The sequence below is a fragment of the Petromyzon marinus genome, chromosome 55, assembly GCF_048934315.1.
Source record: "Petromyzon marinus isolate PM22_M1 ecotype Great Lakes invasive population chromosome 55, UKy_Petmar_22M1.pri1.0, whole genome shotgun sequence".
Taxonomy (NCBI): Eukaryota; Metazoa; Chordata; class Hyperoartia; order Petromyzontiformes; family Petromyzontidae; genus Petromyzon; species Petromyzon marinus.
The window spans coordinates 316,850-340,896 of NC_133721.1; the positions used below are offsets into that span (position 1 = coordinate 316,850).

At 45.8% G+C, this 24,047-nt stretch overlaps 1 protein-coding gene across 1 annotated transcript in view; it reads left to right on the top strand.

The window, feature by feature from the left end:
* The window catches only part of LOC142905578 (exosome complex exonuclease RRP44-like), a 92,818-nt gene extending 69,048 nt beyond the window's left edge, over positions 1-23,770 (top strand). Inside the window, exons 3-9 of the mRNA XM_076052205.1 lie at positions 11,748-11,858; positions 12,210-12,377; positions 18,773-18,900; positions 19,965-20,051; positions 20,456-20,612; positions 22,314-22,531; positions 23,512-23,770. Of these exons, the coding sequence (XP_075908320.1) occupies positions 11,748-11,858; positions 12,210-12,377; positions 18,773-18,900; positions 19,965-20,051; positions 20,456-20,612; positions 22,314-22,531; positions 23,512-23,761 (1,119 nt within the window). The 3' untranslated portion in view covers positions 23,762-23,770. The remainder of the gene's footprint in view (positions 1-11,747; positions 11,859-12,209; positions 12,378-18,772; positions 18,901-19,964; positions 20,052-20,455; positions 20,613-22,313; positions 22,532-23,511) is intronic.
* The last annotated feature ends 277 nt before the right edge of the window (positions 23,771-24,047 follow it).

The following is a 24,047-nucleotide window of genomic DNA, read 5'->3' on the forward strand; positions in this document are numbered from 1 at the left end:
CGGTGTATTGACATCGCGGATACCACTCTGGTGTGGGTGTAGTACCGGCCCTAGAGGGGCTCGGTCAGCGCTGATTGATCCCGCTGGATGGCATCACGCTTGGCGTGCAGTGCCAACCCAACAGGATAGGGTGTGGGAGTGCCGGCCGTAGGAAACGGGTTACTAAATGCTATGGCACTCTGGTTGACCCGAGAGGACACGTGACCGGTTAAGTCTACAAAGGGGCCCCAAGTGGGGTCTAGGGGTGGTCACGTGGTCGGGGTCCAGATCCTGCTGTTCGATTATTCTAGAAGGTGGTCGTGGCCAAGGGCGGAGCCAGCCACGCCACAGAGAATATAAGCCGGGTCCCCCAGAGGGACCGGCGTTATTGTTCATCCTGAAGAACCTTTGTCTACGTCTACGTTCTACCGAGTCTCCAACACATGGACTGGGACCCGAGCTGTGGTCCCGTTCTGTCGTAGCTAGTCATGTTGTAATTAGTGTAGTTAGCCTGGTGGTCACCACCACAGGTTCTTATTCTGGGCCAGTTACCCCGTGTACCACATGGGGTGGGGAGGAGGAAGGGGATTTGTGAAATTGCCCCATATTTTGAACTGTCGGCAGAGCAGGGAGATTGAATCCAATTGCCGACCTCTGGATTGCAAGTCCAGGGTGGGAGAGCCATTGCACCACCGTGTGTGGCAGCACCCCCGCTCTTTTTTTCTTAGGGGCTGTGCAAAATAAAATAAAAACATTGAGTACAATGAAAGTGATGGGCCTTCCATTCCGATGATGGTGATGACATTGGCGATACTGATAATGATGCTGATGATGCTAAGTAAGGTGAAGGACTCACTTTGCCCTTCACCACGTAGTTGGGGTCAGTCTGGACGTTCCGTGCCAGCCCAAAGTCGCAAATCTTGGCGATGTGTCCATGCGTTACCAGCAAATTCCTCGCAGCCAGGTCGCGGTGGATGCACTAAAAAAAAGAAAAAAATTCCCTGTGTGGCCTTCAACAAACTTGGGGCAACTTCTGTGAAGGTCGGCCACGGTACACGACGGGGTGGGTGCCCAGCACCACGCCCGGCCGCCTTTGTCTCCCCAGTGTAGATGTTTATACACCGCACCAGGTACTCATTTGAGACTGAGTCCATCTGGGGAGGCCCATGACCGGTTCAGATAATTGTCACTGGTGTTGGCCGTGAGCGGGAATCGAACTCTGGCCATTGGGTTCGTAGTGCAGTGAACTAACCACTGAGCGACCACTCGCCACCCAGACAGACATATTAAGGGCAACAAAGACGTGCACCACAGACACAGTCACATACAAAGACACAGTTAAACACGCACAGTCACAGAGATACAGTTAAACATACTCTTTGGTTCTTTCGGTAAAGTAACATAGGTATAAAATAAAACAAATCACGACGTTTCGGGCGCAACACAAGTGTCCCTCATCAGGTGGGAAAGCATGATCTGCTGCTGAGGCAGACTGTTTTAAAAGGTTTGAAATAGGTGTAGCCTAAGGGTCATAAAGAAGTGGGCGGGGCTAGTGATGTTAATGTGAGAAATTAGCATGTAAATGTAAGATCGGAGAGCGGCCTCCTCGACGAGGGCTTCAAATCAAGACAGTTAAACACGCGCAGTCACACATGGTCAAATTGAAACACAGAGGTGAATTTCCGGAGGTTCTTAAAGATGGTCATGGCCCTGTAGGGATAGAGACAGACAGGCACGGAGATACATACAGAGAGACACAGAGACAGGTTAAAATCATCACGTATTTTCATCATTATGTTCCACCACTCTTTTAACCGAGGAGAGAGGCTCACTGCTGATTCACTCCTCTCGCGACTCACGTTCTTGTGAGCGAGGAAGGCCATACCGCTCGCGACCTGCTCCGAGAAGCTCGGGAGGTTGTCCACCCCGGATGGAGTAGAGTCGCTCACGATCGCTTCTCTCTCCGACGACGACGCGTCCCAGCCTGCGGCGCACAAGGAAGCCCGGACGATTCAGAAATGCCCTAACTATAGAGTATCTATAGTAGATCATCGATTATTCGGCGGCTACGGGGGGGAAGGGGACGCCAAATTTTTTAACAACGCCGGATATTCACTACATAATAATTTTAAAAAGCTAATTTTTTGCACATTCTTGCATAGCATTGTTTTTAAATGTTGTGAATGTTTTGTTGTCTTTTAAATTAGTTTACTATATGAAATTGGTGTGAATAAACATACAAATACACAGAAATAAATATCCTACTGTAAAATGTAACCTATTTACTGTACCGTACTTACCAATCCAATCTCGAAGACTCTGAATGGAGTGATGTATATACGTGCAGTATTGTCATTTTTTAAAGTTGTATTTAGTGTATAATGTACCGTCCGTAATATTTAACACTGAAATGAAGTCGGTGGCCGCTCTGGTTAATAACGCGGTCTACTTCGCAGTAGACACAGTTAGAGCGAACACGTACATGATTAGAAAAAGAGAGTCGGCCAAGTGTTGTGTGGTGTAATTACCCAAATTTGAGAAATTTACTCGCAAATTATTCCATCGAGGAAGCTGCCTAATAACATCACAAACCCACTTGGCAGGGTAAAGCCCGCTTGCAAGGCTGTGGCTGCACAGGGGCAGCTGCCCCCAGTCCATGGAAACTGGTACTGATGTAGTTTACGAATCGCCATGGGCGGCATGGTGGCACATTGGTAAGTAACCCTTGCGCCTTGCAGCAAGAAAGCTGGGTTTGATTCCCGACTCGGGCGCGTTTCGGCGTGGAGTTGTCATCTTCTCTCCCCCTGTTCGTCAGAGTGTGTAAGTGCAATGAAGTGTTTGAGTGAGTGTGTGAGCGAGTGAGTTAGCGTGAATGTGTGAGTGTGTGAAGATTGTATGTTCTCCCCCTCTTCTGGGTCTCCTCCGTGTTCTCGAGTTTCCTCCCATAGTAAAAAAAATACCCAATACAACGAGTCTGGCATTGGGCAAAACATCCCAATACTGAAAAATCACCTGCAAATTACTCAATTGGCACTACACAGTGACAGCAAAAACTTCGCAGGACCCTCATGAAGAAGTCTTGAGTTTTTGCACAGTAAACAAATGTAATAATAAATCTTGACTTAAAGCTTTTGTAACTGCAGGAAGACATTCTTTGGGTCTTTCGGTAACGTCACGTAAATAGGTTCAAATGAAATAACCAAAAATAACAAAAAACTACGACGTTTCGATCACAACACAAGCTTTTGTCATCAGGAAGAAAAAAAGAGAGGGGGACAGCTGCTGAGGCAGACAGTCTGCCTTATCTCAACCGGTGTTGTCCCTATCCTAGGTAAACTCTGTCTTAAATGAGTACCTGGTGCAGTGTGTAGACATGAGCACTGGGGAGACAGAGGTGGCTGCATGCGCGTAGTGCTGGCCACCCACCTCCTCGTGGGCCACGCCGCCTAACAGCAGCACAGTCTGTTAAGGCTTATTTGGGTGATCTTCATCTTTGTTGTACGCTTGTGCCATCTTGTGTGTCCGCTGTCACAGATTCCAGGCTACAACCCTCCGGAGTCCACCCCATGGGGCTCCCCTTCTCCCCGGCCCAAAAAACCCAGACAGTACTCGTGCATCATGCATGCGGTGTCAGCAAGAGGTAAGAGGTGCATGAGTGGGCACACACTCTGGGTTTTACATCTGCAGAGTTAGTTAAGTGTACAGTGTGCTCGCAAGCAGAGGTGAACAATAAAAAAAAATCAGTGGCGGTTATGAGAAACGCTACCCTGAAGTAACGGGCGGTTTGCACTCTGAACTTGCAATCCTGAAGTTACTGGTTCGTTTTCCCATTGCAGCGTTTGAAACAGTGGCGCAATTTTCTTAAATTTACAATTTTTACCTTGCCAACCAGTACAAACAGCCAGGTGAGGTGTATAAGCGTCACTATATATGAATAGTTTAGGACATCTTATGCTCACAAACTCACCCGTTCACGCACTCAACCACCAACTCAATCTCACTCAAATCACCAACTCACTCTCACTCAAACCACCAACTCACTCAACCATCAACTCACTCAACCCACCATCTCACTCAAACCACCAACTCACTCAACCATCAACTCACTCAACCCACCATCTCACTCAAACCACCAACTCACTCAAACCACCACCATCTCACTCAAACCACCAACTCACTCAAACCACTATCTCAAACCACCATCTCAAACCACCAACTCACTCAAACCACCATCTCACTCAAACCACCATCTCACTCAAACCACCATCTCACTGAAACCACCAACTCACTCAAACCACCAACTCACTCAAACCACCACCATCTCACTCAAACCACCATCTCACTCAAACCACCACCATCTCACACAAACCACCAACTCACTCAAACCACCATCTCACTCAAACCACCATCTCACTCAAACCACCATCTCACTCTAAAAGGTTGAAGGTTAAGGTGCAGGCAGCCCTGAAAATATATTGGCTCGTGCCACTGCAAGCTCCCTTCTGGAGGATATGTTGTTGAGCCAGACGTTTGGAAGAGGTGGGAGTAACCCACATTTTACCCCACCACACACGACCTGCCGATGGACTACCCATTGACAGTGCTGAGTGGACAACGGCAGGGCCAGTGAGGGGGGATTTAAGAAACGGTTCAATCACCTGCCGCGCTTGGAGGATGAACCGGCGGCATTTGGGTTGCCAAGCCCAGTGTGATAACCGTCACGTTATGGCAGCATCATAATCTGAATATTTTTCCTGGATCAATCCGATGAGCTATAAAGCTCTTTTTCACAGGTGTCCAGCACCACTTCATCATATGGATGAGGGGTTCCTGAATCAGGTGAGAGACAGATTTGTCCTCCTCTACCAGGTGAGGTCAGGCAATTTTACTTCTCACTTCACCTTCCTCACCTCAACTGGTAAGGTAGGAAAATCATTGCTCCTGAACTAGGTGAGAGCCCAATCAGGTGTGACCCGTGGTGCATAAGGGGACCACACCAATGATAAAAAAAATACTAAACTATTTTTTATTTTCTTGGTTCTTTCGGTAAAGTCTCGTAGAAGATAAATAATAAAAATATAAAACAATACAATTCTCACGACGTTTCGACTGCAACACAAGCAATCATCATTCCTTCTACGTGACTTTACCGAAAGAACCAAGAATATGAATGCCTGCAGTCACGAAAGCTTTAAATCAAAATGTATTTTTTATTTATTTACCAAGGTCACATCTATAACAGCAGCCACTATACCTGACCAGTGTTACTCATTTCTACTGTTACCTATTATTATGATTAGTGTGTGGACCCACCACAAAATTTCATACTTAACTTGCAGTTCATCAATCTTTGTAATAGCGTAATCAACCAGACTATGCGTTAATTGTGTTTTGACCGACCGTCTGTGTTGCTTTATATGGTTTCCAAATTTTGCTAAATACTGTTTGTTTGGTATGCTTCTCTCTCTGTGTCCCCTGTTGTATCTGTGTTAGTTTCTCCCTACTTGTGTGTCTGTATATACATATGGGGTTATGTGTTTCCTCTCTCTCGTAAATTTAGCTCTTCTGTACCTGATGATGGCTGCTTGTGTTGCAACCGAAACGTCGTACGCTATTATGTTATTTTATTATTTCTTATTTATACGTGACTTTACCGAAAAAAAACAAAGAGTAATTCCTGCAGTCACGAAAGCTTTGAATCAAGTCTGTAGTGCCTCTTGTTAAACAGTGCTTCAGTTAAACAGGAAAATTAATAAATCCAGCAGGCATGACTTGAAAAGTAACACATTTACATTTTGGGTGGCACTCTAAATCGTCCGGTAAATCGTGTCGCCAATTATAATTTCTGCGTTTATCTGCGCGTGTCTGTGTACCCCCAGTGGAGGAATACGTGCGCAGCTTGCTGGACAACCCTGAGTTGATTGACCGTCTGGCACTGGCCTCGGAGCAGGTGAGACTCCGTATGCGTGCATCAGCTCTGCCCCCCCCTCATATTTATGGTGTGGGCCTGTACCCTTGTCCGACCCCTCACTTCCGCGTTGCATCCAGCTGCCTCACTGAAGAAAGGGACACTTGCCTTGCGCTGAGTACGACGTTTCGCTGGTTGTAATCGCCAGGGAAACGATATACTCGATTTGTAAGTGTTGTGGGTTTACTCTCCAATACACTGGCGTGCTGCAGTAGTAACTAATTGACACGTTTTGTTTTACGTAACAAACCTTACTAATTGTCTGTGCCGGGTTAACTACGCACATTTACGCGCTCTTACCCAAAAAACCTTTATTATGGATAATATTGGTCGCAAAAGAACACGTGTTAAACAGCTCCCGTTTAGAACGTCTCATCCTCACCATCAATGGTCAATCAATCAAATAAATCCTAGATTTATAACGTGGTATATTTACCAAAAAGCAGAGACGGAAGGGTGAAACTCTAGAGGTAGCTCTATGATATCCGCTTTTGTGGAACGTTCTCTAACACGGATGGCCGTACTGAGATAAATCAGACTGGATCCTTCGTCTCGTTACGTGATGGCGGTTGCAAAATTGTTGTTGACGCGTGCATGTGCCGTGCGTGTGCTGTGTACGTGTGCAGGATGTGGTGGAGTCCCGGGTAATCTTCCCCGAACATCTCCCGCTGTCCCAGCTGCAGCAAGGTGTGCGCACCACAATACTTGTGGTCAAAATGCAAACAAAAAACACACTATGATAATATATGCATTGTCCTTGAGACTGATTGGTTCACACCAGGGACGGCTTTCTTTTGAGCCTCGACCCAATTGGTGCGAGACCAGAGGACGCCAAAAGGCGTACGCATATATTGCAAATATTATCAGTGTGTTTTTGTTTGCATTTTGACCACAAGTATTGTGGTTAATGCACACCTGATTCCTTGTAAGAGGTTTCAGTTTTGTTGCCAGAAAAAAGGGGAAAAACCCTATTATATTTTGGTACTGGCAAAGGAGGTCTAATGATGGTTGTGACTACTTTGTTAACAAAATGAATGGTCTATTTCCACCTCCAAAATGTAACGTTAAATAACAATTAGGTACATTGGCCCTTTGTTGGAAAAAAAAACCCAGTCTAGAAATTGCCCTACTTGAACATATGTTACTGAAAAACATTGGTTTCAGAAGATTCATGGGCTCATAGTCCTACATTTTAAATTGTTTATTCGTGGTATTAAAACTCTTGTACAGTAAAACCTTGGATTGCGAGCATAATTCGTTCCGGAAACGTATTTGTAATCCAAAGCACTCGTATATCAAAGCACTCGTATATCAGTTGTGATCACGTGACGCTCGGCAGTACAAAGCTGCTCGTATTGCAAGACCCTCGCTCGTTTATCAAATTAATATTTATTAAAAATTTTGCTTGTCTTGTAAAACACTCGCAGACCAAGTTACTCGCAATCCAAGGTTTTACTGTATATGCTGCTCTCTAACAGCACTTGGCCCAGCGGTCTGTTAAGACTATACGGGGGATCTTTTTTGTCTGCGTGCAGGTGTTGATCCAGGGGCTGCAGCATTTAAACCGCGCGATGCACGACGACATCGTGTGCGTGGAGATGTTCCCCGAGGAGTGCTGGGTTGCCCCCTCCTCGCTGGTCCTGCACGATGAGGGCGTCGCAGGGGACGTTGCAGAAGAGAATGAAGAGGATGTGGTGAGTGGAGCGTCAACACTGCTGAACCAAAATCAAACCCAGACACCTGCAGTGTGCGTGTCTCTCTCCCCGTGGTCGCATGGATTTTTCTCCAGGTCCTCCGGCTTTTCCCTCCACAGTTACAATCTGACATGCACTTAGAGTATGTGGCTGCTATCAATTTCAAATGTGATAAGATACTTCACTGAACGATCATTTGTGGCCAGGTCACTTAAAAAGAGCTATAGAGCTCTCAGGGTCCTTACCTGGTAAAGTTATTTAGTTTATAGTTTTTAAATAGTTTTAATATAAATTTTGATTTAAAGCTTTCGTGACTGCAGTAATTCATATTCTTAGTTTTTTTTCGGTAAAGTCACGTTGAAGGGAAACAACAAAATAATAAAATATATAAAACAATAAAAACATTCTCACGACGTTTCGACCATAACTCAAACGGTCGTCTTCAGGTGTGTTGGTTTGCATAAATTTATTTTTAAACGGCGCATTTATTTATTTATAAAAACGTTAGCGCCACGCGCAACGATTTGGCAGTTTATTTAGGACTAGCCCATCTATATTCTGAAAAGAGGAGGGGGGAGACGAATTTTTTTTATAATGTATGCTGTCTGAAAGCCACTGTAAGCGTGAACAATCAATTAAGACCTGAAATGGTTTATCAAATCTTTCCAATGATTGCTAAGATAGAATCCATCTTCTCCGTTGAAATTGTCTCTGTGCTTGTATATGTGGATAGCCTCATGAACGAATCTCTCATGGAAGCCAGATGGCTTACAAAGAACCTCTGTCTTGGAAAAGTCAATGGCATGTGAGCCTACTGAATTAGAACAATGATCTGCCACGGCCGAGGTGTTGGTCCTACCGTGTTTAAGGTCTGCTTTGTGTTCACGAATGCGGTCCGAGACATGGCGTTTGGTTTCTCCAATGTAACTACTACCACAGAGGCAACTTAGTTTGTAGACACCAGGGTATTGTATGTCCGGAATCACATCTTTTACAGACGGAACCAGATCACGGATTTTATGTAATGTGTTGAAACGGACCTGGATCTTGTGTTTATTCAGGATTTTGGAGATCTTTTTTGTGACCCCCGCAATGTAGGGTAAAGTGATGGTTTTGAAAGGCTCCTCAAGAGGGTTCTTCTTCATGGTTTGAGTGATAGCTTTGCGGATTGTATAGTCGGAGTAACCATTAGCCCTAAGAGCTTGGTGTACGTGCTTGAGTTCACTGCTTATGTGTTCCTGGTCGGATATGCATTGGGCTCTATGATACAGAGTCTTGATGAGAGAATTCTTCTGTGATGGATGGTGGTGGGAATCCGGTTTCAGATAAGCATCCGTATGGGTAGCTTTCCTGTAGACAGAGTGGCTCATTGAACCATCAGGTCTCTTTTTAATTAGGACATCCAAAAAAGGTATCTTGCCATCTATTTCGACTTCCATGGTAAATCTGATGGCTGGGTGTATGGAATTGATGTGGTCGAAGAATTGGTCTAGAGCAAGCCGGCCATGTGGCCAGATGACAAAAGTGTCATCCACGTACCTCTTCCATAAGGTTGGGCGCAGAGTGGCAGTCTGGATGGCGTCAGTCTCAAATTTATCCATGAAAATGTTAGCTATAACTGGAGAAAGGGGGGAGCCCATTGGGGTGCCCGCAGTTTGTTTGTAGAAAGTTCCATTCCAAGTGAAGTATGTATTGGTTAAACAGTGTCTCACCAGGGGGGGTACCTCAGTGTTTAGTCCTTGATGAACCAAGTCTTCAATGATTGCAATGGTGTCAGGTACAGGAACCTTGGTGAATAAGGAAACTACATCAAAACTGATAAGCAGGTCGTCTGGGGACAGGGAAATACCCTTGATTGTCGATACCAGGTGAGTCGAATTTTGTACCACAGAGGTGGTCTTTCCAGTGAAAGGACGCAGGATTTCAGACAAAAAACGAGCTAGTTTTGTAGGTGGGGGAGCCGATAGTAGAGACTATGGGACGAAGGGGTGTATCTACTTTATGTATTTTTGGTAAGCCGTATAATCTTGGTGGCCTGGCAGCAGAAGGTTTCAACGAAAACTGTTTAGATTGATCAATTAATGCGGTTGAATCAGAAATTATTTTGTTGGTTTGTGTGACGAGGCTGTTGGTGGGATCTCTTTTTATTTTTGTATAACTACCATCGTCGAGTAATTCTTTAATTTTGTTGTTGTATTCTATTTTATCCATGATGACAGTAGCATTGCCTTTGTCAGCTGAGAGGACTACAATATCATTCCTCTTTTTTAATTTATATAATTCAAAACGCTCATCTTTGCTGAGGTTGCTAGCTGGCATCTTAGCGTTTTTGAGGGTTGCAGCGATTTCAGATCTTGCTACGTCTGCAGCGATGTGACCCAGGCCCCTGAGAGCAACTTCTACTTGGGCAATTATATAATTAACTGGTATGTGTTTAGGTGTGACTGCAAAGTTTAGACCTTTAGCTAAAACGGATTTCAGACTATCGGAAATAGAACTGTTACTGCGATTAATTACGACTTTGTTAACGTCTAACTATAAATGCACCGTTTAAAAATAAATTTATGAAAACCAACACACCTGAAGACGACCGTTTGAGTTATATTCGAAACGTCGTGAGAATTTTTTATTGTTTTATATATATTTTATAATTTTGTTGTTTCCCTTCAACGTGACTTTACCGAAAAAAAAAACTAAGATTATAGTTTTAATATAGTTTAAACAAAGAATAACAACAAAAACTCAACCACTTCAAGAGAGACCTTAAACATAATGAACACCGTGTGACCAGACAACAATCCACATTAGAGATGCTGTTAGCTTGATTTTGCGTTTATTAAATGACTTTACATTACATTACTTCAAAATCAAGTCAGGAGTGCTAATCATTTCATACTATTTTTGTATGTACGTAGGGGTTATTTGACCATACTTCGATGCGGGTTGGTGAACGGGGGGGGGGGGGGCATAGATCAGGAGCATAGAAGGACAGGACAACAGTTCATTTTGCTGTACTGCGCTCTGCTGCCTGCCATTTTGGCGCAGAGCCTATACCACCTGTTATGCATATCCAGGCTCAACACGGTGGCGCTTCCACGGTCTGAGCTCCTTTTTAATGTTTATTTTAATTAACTTAATTAGAACTCAAGAGATCAGGACACGTATCATTTGCGAGAGTGACCTGGGTCACAGGGTGGCCTCTATATTGAAAACTAATTTCTTTAGAACTGCTTTTTGTATTTAGATTGTTGTCCTTTCCGCGCACCTCCGATTAGCATGGTTGGCTGTGTACGGTGCGAAATAAGTTCTACATGCATACATACCACAGTGACAAAATGCAAAACATAATAAAGTACAGCAATGAAGTTAATTGAAATTGGCACGAAAACAACTGTGGTTTATGAAAAGTCGACAATATTGCACAAACATAAACAAGTGTTAGATATTAAATCGCATGTAGTGCAAGTTGGCTTGGGCAGATTATTTATAGGCTGATCATTGCACAGTTATACTTATTAAAACGTTACGTAAACATTAAACACATATAGGGTGACTGATGTGCTAAGCAGGTAAGAGAAAATGTCAATCAGTGAAATCATAAAGAATCGAGAGATTAAGCATCAAATTGTGAATTAGATGGGAGGGTAACCTTTGTTGTAGATAATATTGGTCGCAAAAGCTTACGCGTTTTTTTTTAAACGTGTGGTATCTGATGGGCGTGTTCCGGTTGATTCTATCAATCGCCAGAACTGTTTTAACTTATAAATATTTACGGAGGACTCCTCACTGTGATCTTTTGTCATTTTAACAAAGCGTCAGTCTCATTATTGACATTGATGAGACACAGCATGAAACCACATCCGCAGGTTAAGCGCTATTGTTTTGGATTGCTCCTTCCCCTTCAAGCCAAATTGTATTGTGTTATGCAGTGAGTTGGTAAAAAAAATAGTTATTTCATTATTTCAGTGTGTGAGAGAGACGCTACTGTGGTGAGTGCTCATTTGAGTTTGCGTTGTCATCTCCCGGTGCTATCCCAGCTGCTGCTGTTGTCGTCGCTCTTGCTTAGATTACGCAACACGATGTTTGTCCTTTGTTTTGGTCTCCAGCTGAAAGCCGAAAGTGGGAAGATGCGTCGGCCCACTGGCAAAGTGGTCGGCATCATCAAGCGGAACTCGAGGCCGCTGTGCGGCATGCTCATGCCCAGCCCAATCAAGGAGGTGGGCTGATCTGCATGTGTGTGTGTACGTGTGGGGAGCGGTAATGTAGCGGTTAGCGCGCTGCGCTACGAATCCTGGGACCCGAGTTGGATTATATTTATCGCTCATAACCAATAAACAGCGCCAAATGTCTGAACCTGTCTTGGGCCCTTCCCTAGGTCGACTCGGCCATAAATGAGTCTCTGATGTGGCATGTAAACATCAGCGCTGTGGAGACAAAGGCGGTCGGGCATGGTGCTGGCCGTACCCACCCCGTCGTTTGCCGTACCAGCTTGAATAGGTGTGTGCTGACGGCACTTGCCCAAACAGTTTGTTGAATGCCTTACTGGGGGCTCATTGGGCGTGTTGCAGGCCACCCGCCACCTGTTCACGCCCGCGGACCGCCGCATGCCACGAGTGCGGGTGGAGACAAGACAAGCAGCGTCCCTGCAGGCCCACCGCATCGTGGTGGCCATCGGTGGCTGGCTGCGACACTCCCGCTACCCGAACGTACGACTGCACCGTGACGCCCCGGACGCCGTGACACCTCACCCGTCTGTCCCGTGGTCGGCATCGTCGGGCTCATCCTTCTGTCACTTGACGCGCGGCCACGCGGCTCTGTATGCAATACAGCCGTCGAACCCAAAACACGAACGGTGACACGGTGAATTGGAAGTCAGGGTGGATGAAGTGGCACCACTGTGATATTTTTTTGTTTGAAAGCATGGCAAACTCACCTGTGATTCAACCTAGGTTATTAAGGTGTTGTAAGTTGATAGTCTCAGCCCAGTCACCAATAACTGCACCAAAAACGATATTAAATTTGGTCGTGCACTTCGATTGTTTGATTTCCATCTCTGAGAAAACTACTGCGTTTGACTGCCATGTGATGAACATTACTTTGATTGGCAGAGTGGTTGGAAAAGCACTGCCCCCCTACAATTTGGACTGCATTTCACTTCAATGGATCTTAGAAGTAGCTCTGTTATGTCTGCTCCTGTGGGTCGTCCTTGACCACGAAGGGTTTGTATAGATTGCTTGTCTTGTGCAATACCATTAACACAATGAGAAACAAAATTGGTGAAAAGTTAAATATATTGTTAAGATGTATTCTTTGGGTTGTATCTTTGTTTAAACAGATGTCGGTTAATATTCTGCATAATGTACGTTAGGTACAAGGTTGGCATTGTGGTTGTGCTTTTCATACCTATTTGCCACTGCACAACCGAGCGACACCATGGCTGGCACGGTTTAGTAGGCTGCAGGTTGTTTATCCACTGCAAAAGCGGATCCATGCCATGGACGGTCAATGCTTTGAACAAGGCTAGGCACGTGCAGATGACGCTGTGGTGCCACGTCCCCGCGGTGTACCGACTGCCGTCACACAATTAACGTGTCGCTAGCCCCGCCCCTGGCCCTGCTCGGCCCCCGGATATATTTGGATGCCTTGTGGGGCCAGCATACTACGGTTTGGTTCTGGTTCGACACGGCAAAAAGCCAGTGGGTGACCACAGACACTTCGAGAGATCTGCACTGTCTGGGTTCCAATGTACCAGTGGAAAAGGGATACCGGTGACGATTGGCCACGTATGTGCATATGCATGTTGAACTTCTTCCGTACCATACGTAGACAACCGTGCTAATCGTCGGTGTGCTTGTGCAGGGCCATTTTGTGCGCTCTCTGGGCGAATGTGGGGATAAGGAGACGGAGACGGAGGTGCTGCTGCTGGAGCACGACGTGCCACACCAGCCCTTCAGCCAGGCCGTACTTGCATGCCTGCCCCCTCCCACGTTCAGCATCACAGCAGAGGTACGCATGAGACGTGTGACGATATGTCAATTCATCGATTGAGTTCAATTCTTACGCCTGCGGTGTGTTGGTGTGTTCGGTCGTGCATGTGAGAATCCTTTACTTCAATGTTCTTTATTACAAGGCCCACGGGCCACTGGTGGCCCCTGGGTGGTCTTTGGTGTGGCCCATGACGTGTGGCCCCCGACGTATAGGCCCCCGACAATAGACAAATGCGAAAACACCCCCCATCATCATCATCGTGCTGTCAAACCGCAATAGTTTCAAGATGTTTGGCCTGCGTAGAATACCTTCTAGAGGACCTCTCTGGAGCTCTCCCTCCAGTCGAGGTCCTACCGCTGCACTGGCATGAACGAGAAGCCACGGGGCTCTACACCTTTACCGCAGACCGTATATAGAAAAGCCGTCGACCTGAAAGAAAGTCGATGGCTCGGACACATCATCGTAAGAAGAGAGGAAATTCACATCGGAGGAATGAAGGCGATGGACTTATGGAAGCACCAGGGCGGAGACCCGAGAGGCAGGCCTCGAGAGATGCGGATCAAAGTGGTGAGCCAAGATATGGAGGACTTTGCAGTAGCCGTGGAGATGGTCCAGTACATAAATGAATGGAGCAAGGGGACTACAGACTTTTTTCCTATAACGCTGTACTTGCGTTCCTGAAGAACACCGAATTGTGGAAAAATCGCATAATAAATAATATAGGGTAAAGCACAGTCCGCGATAACACGTGAGATGCGTACGCAGGCTTAACAAAGACTTCGGGTACGTGAGTAGCATCTAGAAGCATCCAGAAACATCCCGCCTTGTGTGATGCTACACCGAGGCAACCGTACAACCGCTTATTCTGCCTCGCACAACGCAGTTCTGTTCACTCGATCGCCTTTTATCCAATTCGCATCCATGTTATGAAAAAAATGTGTTCCCTAATGCATTCATCGCATTATATCTAATTCACGATATGAAAACACGCAGAGTTAGGAGAACGGACTGTACTTTCAGAATATTCAGTCGCCTATTGAGAAGATAGAACGCCATTAGAATGAAGTTGGTTTACCCATGTATGGCTCACCCTGTGTTTTGTTTGTTGTAAGGCAGCGTTTTGTTGAACCTGGTGCTGTGTGTGTCCCGTACAAGGACCAGGCTGGCAGGGAGGACCTTCGTGCGTTGTCCATCTGCAGTGTGGATCCTCCAGGCTGCACAGACATCGACGATGCCCTACACTGCAAACCGCTCGACAATGGGAACACCGAGGTATTCATTTGGTGGTGGTAATCGTGGTCACGGTCGCGGTAATTCGTGCCTATTCCTTTCATGGTTTTGTCAATGCTAGCGGAGGTTACAAGGGGAGTTTAAGTGGCAGAATGATAAGTGCACTGCACATTCATCCTGTCAAGCTGGTTTAGTTCCAGTCATGGCTAACACCGGTCAGGACTGATTTCAACATGGCTTGATTCTGGCTTGATCTGCTCCGTTGCCTCCAAAGAAGTATGAGTGGCTCAGCTGTGCCTTGGCTCAGGCTCAGCTCACGGAAATTCTGAGCGTGGCTGGGAGCATGCAGAGATATACGTGGAGGCACAAGGGACACGGAGGCTCAGGGCTGTAACCATGCTTAGAGGCAGCTTGGGTTTTAAGCGTTGCTTTGATGTGGCTTATTGAGAATTAGAATCAGAATATTTATACTGGAGGAATCCAATGAGCTATAAAGCTATTTTTCACATGTCCAGTAGAGGCGGGTAAGAACGTTACAACAGCAAACAGTACAAAAACATAATAGTAGTGCAAAGTACAAGAAAGATCAACAAATAACCCAAACACAAACAAATACAACTAAACCATCCCCATCTTACCAGGAAAAGCCCACTGAGGTATTGATTTATTTTTGATTAGTGACCTGGCCACAACTGAATAGCTCAACAAAGTGGCCCATCATTTGGACATTTATAGCAGCCAAAATAATAGAAATAATCTCAATGCATGTTGCGCGAGAGCCAAGCCTGAGCCAAGCCATGGCTAAGACCCCACTGGCCTAAGTGTCCACGTCACTGGCCGAATGCCTGGTTCACAATGAATGCACCAGGTAGTAATGGGTGTGCATTTCATTTCACATTATTGTGCTTTGGTTGGAGTGGCTATGGTGGAGGTTATGCATGCATGTGGAGTGAGCGACTTCCGCCAGACGTCTAGTAGAAGGCGTCTTATTTATTAAAAACACACAGGGCGATACACTTCGTAACGCGGCTACACCTAGGCTGTACAAACACGCAGCCCATTTGCGTCCTGCGTAGCTACGCTGGCTGGTTGACGAGCGTAGCGGCGGAGACAGAGCTGCTCTTGCAGAAGAACCAGCCACGTGGTCGGAGACGAAGAGATGACGACCGTAGCGACGCAACCAGGACCCAGACCCCACGCTAACAGCCCCGAAGTTCTGATTCGGTGCTCTTTATATCTGCCTGGAGTGGCCAAGCTCCACCTCTGGCCACGCCCCCTTTCTAGAACCTTCTAGGCCCTTCGGGATGGTTCCCGGAGCTTCTCGACTGACTCCGCCGTTGACCTTTACCCCAGATACGCCCCTTCATAATAAGGCATTATGTAATGCAGCTATAACCTTAATTACCCTTACAGGCCGCAGGTATCACCCTGTCATTACACATCCATGCATGTGAGGGTGGTGACGGTGTGTTAATGTGTGTTCTAGGTTGGGGTACACATCGCCGATGTGAGCTATTTTATCCGGCCGGGGAATGCCTTGGATGAGGAGGCATCTCTGCGTGGTACCACAGTTTACCTGTGTGAGAAGGTGAGATGTGGATTTCTTCTTGCCACAATATCAAGTGTTTTACGACCCGCCGATTTCATCCTTTCATTCTTAACTTTACGACATGATGTAAAATATTACGATGTAACGATCATCGCGGTACCAGTTTCCCCACAACTTTGTAATTGTATTTGACATTTTCATCACATTTTTTTGCGTGCTTTTCAGTACTTCCCGTATGAATAACGATAACTTAAAAATGAATTAGAATTTAAAAAATGTGCAACAACAATGCTAAATATCTCTCATGATGTTTTAAACGAGGTGATTTTTGTGGATTTCTTATAATATGATGTACCGTGACATCATGAGCGGCAGGCTATCGGCGCAGTGGTAACACTCGTGCCTTGCAGCAAGGAGACGCTGGGTTTGATTACTCAACTCTTGTGCCTTTTTGCTTGCAGCTTTGTTTGTTCTCCCCCCTGTTAGTGAATGGGTTTCCTCTGGATTCATCAGATTTCCTCTAAATAAAACCCATACAATCTTAACTGGCATTCGCGAAAACATCCCCTTGCTGAACAGTTACCTGCAGGTGACTTAATCATGTGTGGGTTTGCTTGCAAAACACTCGTTGAGTTGGTGCATATGTATTTGCCAGATTGTGTTTATTGACAGAGAAGTTGTTGCGTTTATGTGTTTGTGCGCCTGCAGAGGATTGATATGGTGCCAGAGTTATTGAGCTCAAACCTGTGTTCCTTGAGATCCAACGTCGACCGGTGAGATGCACCAACAACTGTGAACTCGCGAGTGTGCACATTGCAACCCATACTCAGCAGCTAACGTGCGTTGTTGCCAGGTGCACATGTAATCCCATGATGCGTGGCACTGTTTAAGTGTCATTGTACAGATCCACACAAGCATGTGTACATACATAAGCAGCCAAACCAGGATGGCACAATGGTAACACATGTCTCACAGCAAGAATGGCCTAAGATTGATGCCCGACTTGGTTGCCTTTCCATGTAGATTTTGTATGTTCTCCCCCTATTTAGCATGGGTTGACTCCAGGTTATCAGGTTTCCTCTCATCGCTAACATAAACGTGTTATTACTACTATGATCCTTAACCATGGAAAGCCTCACTGAATCTCATAACTTCGGGAGGGTACTGCAAAGCTTTTGCAGTCGAACAATGGTTGCTACATATATATTCCAGTTGAGTAATTTGTAACAACCCAAACCGGTATTTGGCCAAACATCCCGCTGCTGAAAGAATGACTCGACTACCAAAAACTTGGCAAGACCCTCCTGAAAAAGAGTCTCGAGACTTTGCGAGGCTTTCCTGAGTGAACACCCTGCACCACTCCAATGTCGACGACTCTGCCACTCGACGGTGAATGGCGACGGTGCATGTGCTGTGCGCGTGCAGGCTGGCGTTCTCGTGCATATGGGAGATGACTCCAAAGGCTGAGATTGTGAGCACACGTTTTACCAAGAGCATCATCAATTCCAAGGTGATTCCCCCCCCCCCCCCCCCCCCCCACAGACGTTCAGTTTTTGTAAAACTCTCGTTTGCTTTCACGTGTATTGTATCGGTGCCTTGCTATGTTAGTGCAGTTGAGGTTTCCGGATGGCTGAGAGGTCAGAGCGTTGAGCTTGCACCTCTGAGTTCACAAGTGTAGCGAGATGAAACGGGTTCACAAGTGGTAGTATGTATGTTGAACTTCTTTCGCACCGTACGTAGCCAACTGTGCTAATCGGAGGTGCGAGGTAGGACATGAAAGTAGTGAGTTGATGGTCTCTGTCCAGTCAACAATCACTGCACAAAACACAGGTTTGTTTTTTTAGGTTAGATCGTGTAAATATGTAAATGTGTCATTAAACCCACCCCCACCCGACACAGCCAACTAATAAGGGTTGTCACGTAAACAGAACATGCCAATTCGTCACGAGTACAGCACACCGGTGTGTTGTACCAGTGACGAATTGGCCACGTTCTGTTTATGTGACAACCCTTACTAGTCGGCTGTGTCGGGTGGTGGCGGGTTTAACGACACATTTATGTATTTACACAATCTAACCCAAACAACCTGTATTATGGATGATATTGGTCACGAAAGCCTACGTGTTAAACTCACTGCATGAAAGACCACCAAATTACATTGCACTAAATTTGGTTAAATTCCAGCTTTGAGAATTAAAAAAATATATCAATTTTACTTTCTTTGGGTGAGCGTAACTCTCAGTGGTCATCGGGAGCCACGTAGACATCTGTTGAGTTCTGGCTTGGGCTTGGATCAGGCGTGGGCATTGTGTAATTGCGAGGACCCCATGGTTCACCCGTGGTGTGTTCATCGTATCCCCGCAGGCGTCTCTGACGTACGCAGAGGCTCAGCTAATGATGGACGACGCTGGGCGGAAGGATCCGGTCACCAGCAGCTTGCGTGGCCTCAACTCCCTGGCCAAGATCCTCAAGCAGAGGCGCATTCAAAACGGGTAACTCATTGTCAAGATCCTCATCCCCTCCACCGCCACTGGAGCGATGAGCCGTATTAATGTGTGCACCGCATTTAGTCGATCGGCAGGTCGCCTGTGGCGCGGTAAAGTGTGGTTACTCCCGTGTCTTCTAAGACATCCGGCCAGCGTGGAAGAGTAGGCTAAAATACATTGAGAGGGACTGTAAAAGGGTGTATCCCTAGAGGGGCCGCCTCTTATGGGAGCCCCCTTCTTCCAGCAGTGGCTTGAGCAAGCAATTGCAAGGCTGCACCTGTTGCTTTTTTGACCCCATGATGCATGAGGCTTGGGTGAATATCATGCACAAACAAGTGTTACAGGATTCATACTCTGGTTTTTTTCGGTAAAGTCACGTAGGTAAAACTATAAAATAAAATAACAACTAAATTAAATCACGACGTTTCGGGCGCAACACAAGCATCCTTCTTCAGGTGGGACAACCACAGCCAGAAACAATTGCTGAAGTGGGCAAAAAAGGGCTGTTGTAACAAGAGGCTATATAGGTAAGAGAGTGGGGGGGAGCAAGGGGGGAGAGATAGAGATGGGGGGTGTGGGGTAGGGGAAGTGGGGTGCTGCTAGAGGGATTAAAGGGGCGAGCACGGCAAAATGCCGGGGGGGGGGGAAGTGAGCGGGGCTGGGAGTGGGAGGCTGAAGAAGCTGGAGATGCGGAAATGAAGGCAACAATAAAGAAGTTAAGGTTTTACCTGGTTAATAACATCCTTCTAGATTGGAGTGTTACAGGCTGCTGCGGGGCTACATTGTGGGCAATAGAGGACAATGCAGTGACATACATTTTTTACTCTTCTTAATGCTCCCATGTCTGTGCTCCCCCACCTTTGCCAACGCGTACTGACCACCACGGTTAAGTACGGTAAAACCACCCCACGACCCGTATGACAGGGGGCGGCCCTCATCCAGCAGTGGATTGACTTAACGAGCTGTGCATGTTCAACTCAAATATCTGAGTTTGTGAAGTGTCTTATATTAAGATTCTGTGTTGTTTTGGCTGGACATGATAATCGCTCATGTCCCTTCTCCACCCGTAGGGCATTGACTCTGGCATCCCCTGAGGTCCGATTCCACATGGACAGCGAAACCCACGACCCGATCGACCTGCAGACCAAGGAACTCAAGTGAGTCTCGTCAACAAGACACCTCCCATGACTGCGATCCGACTGTTGTGCAGATCTCTCTATCAGAATCAAAATATATATTTCTACTGGAAGAATCCGATGAGCTATAAAGCTCTTTTTTCACAGATGTCCAGTTGGGGCAGGTCACAACGTTACAACAACAAACAATACAAGCACACGTTAGGATTGCAAAGTATTGGAAAGGTAAACAAATAACTTAAACAAATATACAAATAAAACTAAACTATTTTTATCTTACCAAGTAAAACCCTGACCACAAATGATAGCTGAACAAAGTGGCTTATCACGTGGGAAATTTATTATCAGCAAAATAATCTAAGATAAAGAATCTTGACCCTTGTGGTTGATGTGTTGTGGTGGCGGAAACTGGTGCGTGTACACAGGGAGACCAACTCGATGGTGGAGGAGTTCATGTTGCTCGCCAACATCTCCGTGGCGGAGCGCATCGTAGGCGAATTCCCCGAGTGTGCGCTGCTCCGACGCCACCCGGCGCCTCCGCCTTCCAACTACGACATCTTGGTGAAGGCGGCGAAATCAAAGGTAGAGTTAGAACCCCTTTTAACGACCACCCTTGTTAACTAATCGCTTAACAACGGGCCTCCATAGAGCTCAATGTGTAGGCTTAACCGACCATTTCCCTGTTAACGACGGGCTCTTGTAGGTACAGTAAATATGAATTAATGCCACGTAAAAGGAAAACAATAAAATAAATATAAAACAATAAAATTATCACGACGTTTCGACTGCAACACAAGCAGTCATCATCAGGTGTGAAAACCACAACAAGAAAATTTGAAAAAAGTGGCAGTTATTTTTAACGTTAGCACCACGGAGAGAGATTTGACAGTTTGTTCAGATGGACGAGTCCATCTATGTTCGGAAAAGAGGAGGGGGGAGACAAAAAATAATGGATGTGTTCTGACACCCACCTTAAGCGTGATCAATCAATTAAGACCCGAAATGGCTTATCAAATCTCTCTCCGTGGTGCTAACGTTAAAATAACCGCCACTTTTTTCAAATTTTCTTGTTGTGGTTTTCACACCTGATGATGATTGCTTGTGTTGCAGTCGAAACGTCGTGAGAATTTTATTGTTGTATATTTTTATTATTTTATTGTTTCCCTTCTACGTGAATTTACCGAAAGAACCAAGAATATGAATCCCTGCAGTCACGAAAGTTTTAAATCAAAATGAATTCATGCATTTATTAACAGTGTTTATTTTAATATGATGTGTTTATAATGTTAGTATCTTTATGTATTAATATCCATTGTTTAAATATTATAAAGTACGTTTTTTGGGTGAACAAGGGAAACTTTCGATGCTATCGGAACGAATTAAGCTTTTAACACGTATTTCCTATACTCGCTTAATGACCAAATCCTTTAATGCTCGTGTTCGTGGAACCAATTACCGTCTTTAAGAGGGGTTCTACTGTCTCTAGATTGCTGTTAACCTTCCTTCAATATCATCCTCCTCGCAAGGAATTCAGAGGTCGTCGGGTGGCTCAAATTTTTGTTTGAGGTCTTTTGGTTTAACCGGGTGAGAACTCAAGAGAACATAATAGTCTCATTTGCAAGGGTCACCTGGGTCACCCTATGACCCAGAGATTACAGCTGGGACCCTGGCTTCAAAATCCAGCAGCCACATTGAACATACTGTGTTATCAAGTGTAGGGAGTTGAAGGACTCGGCTCGTTTCCCAGCTACTCCACAGAAATAAGCAACAAAAAACCATCACGATAAATGTAGTACTGTATTTAATTTTAGATAAATTCCAGCAATGAAATGTTGAAATATCAGGTCGACTTATTGTGATGAACATTATGCTCAAAATGGGTGGGAATGTGCTACCCCCTACTGTGAAGCAGAGGTGTCTTGAAACGATGTCAGTATTGGCCTGAGCGAGCAATTGCAGGGCTGCACCTTTTACCTTTATCTTGAGATGTAGCCGTATAGTTTCCACTCGCCCTTAGAGGCAGAACAACTCAAAAGGTGTGACGAACCACAGACAACGCTGGAAGGCAGCCAGGCACTGTGCCAGATGTAGATTAATCCACTTGCTGTACTGCCTTCTCCTGGCAAGCCAGGTTATGGAAACCTGAATGCCCACAGGAAGTGCGCTGAATAACGTTTTTTTTCCAATACACCACAACCCTTGCTGCTTCCCCAGCACTGAACTACAAGCCACGTGCGGGATAGTCACCTCACAAACGCCGGTGTGCCCGATTTTTTTGCGCAGAACATCGAGATCCAGGTGGACTCGGCTAAGGCGTTGGCCGAGTCCCTGGACCGGGCGGCGGTGCCGGGAGCGCCACCATACCTCAACACTCTGCTGCGCATCCTGGCCACGCGCTGCATGATGCAGGCCATCTACTTCTGCTCCGGCATGGAGCCCGACACCCACCACTACGGGCTCGCCACCGCCATCTACACCCACTTCACGTCGCCCATTCGACGGTGACGTGCTCTGGCGTCAGGCACACGCGTGAAATCGACCTTCGCGATTATTGAGGGGACTATGTTGTTGTCTTGGTGTGGTCTGGGACTGTGCTGCCTTTCCCAAGTTTAGGAATTTATTTATTAATTGATGTACTTATGCAATGTTAACTTGTGATTACGGCACACCTCCAATTAGCACGGTTGGCTACGTACGGTGCGAATTAAGTTTAACATACAACTTGTATATCTTTTTTCTATTATTTACTTTTACTGATTTGTTTACCTTTCCTCTTCTTAGCACTCCTATCATATACCTACTGGACATCTGTCAAAACGAGCTTTTATCGCGAATCGGATTTCTCCAGGATAAAGATTCAGATTTTGAGTTATTTTTCTAAAAGGTCCTATAAACGGGAAGTTTGGCCAATTCCTTAAATGGTTGTTTGGCTTGTGTTGGGGAAAAACTAGAGGATCCGGAGAACACCAACGCCTACAAGGAGGGTGACAGTGTTCCACGTGCAGAATCAAGAATCCATTGCCGTGTTGCAGCGGCGGCCAAAAGTGAAATGCAATTCTGCCATGGATCGCTAACGATTTTGTTGTGGATCTTAAATAAGAACACAGATATGAGCAGGCAGCAATTTGCGCTACATCTGTTGACAAATAAAAAATCCTCAACAAAGAATTAAATTCATACATTAACAAAGATAATTTCCACCAGCAGATGGTGCTAGAACGTGGTATGGCCAGAGTACAGTATTCTATCACAGCGTTAAATCCATCTGAGTCATTGTTTGCGTAGCTTTCTGGTGGATCGTCAAACCCGCTGAGATCCACCAGAATGAATCGCGGTGCTTGGTGGATTAATACCGCTGCTCCGTTGGCATCTCGTGGCCATACCGCAGCCTGTATCTACTGTAAATTTAATCTTCATATTAAATAGAGGCTACAACAAATGTGAATATTGTTGTTGTTGTTGTCTCCCTGTACCGTTACAGATACTCGGATGTGATTGTGCACCGGCTGCTGGCCGTGTGCGTGGGCGCCGACCCCACGTACCCGGCGCTCACCGACAAGCAGAATCAGCAGCAGCTCTGCAACAACCTCAACTACCGCCACAAGATGGCGCAGTACGCCCAACGCTCGTCTGTAGCTTTCCACATGCAGGTGGGAGGCGGAAGTGTGGGCCACGTGGAGCTTGCACGGCGTGTGCTTAGGCACCTGATAATGCGTCCATTCGTCTCTTGAAAACCATTTTTTAAGGTCACGAAAGCAGGCATCGTATTGTGCGTGTAGTAAGAATCAATTGTTTTCTATTCGCACGCTTACGTGTGGTGGTGCCGTGGCTGTACTGGTTGGCTACACTTGACATTGCTTTTCAGCATTCTTCTGTGTTTGCTGAAAAACCTGTTTACTTGGCACATTTGCCCATGATGTGACAACTTTATGTGATTGGCTCTGTCAGGTGATGGAGGATTATAGTCAATACAATTGACATTGTACCTTCACGATTGAACTCAAAATAATCCCCATG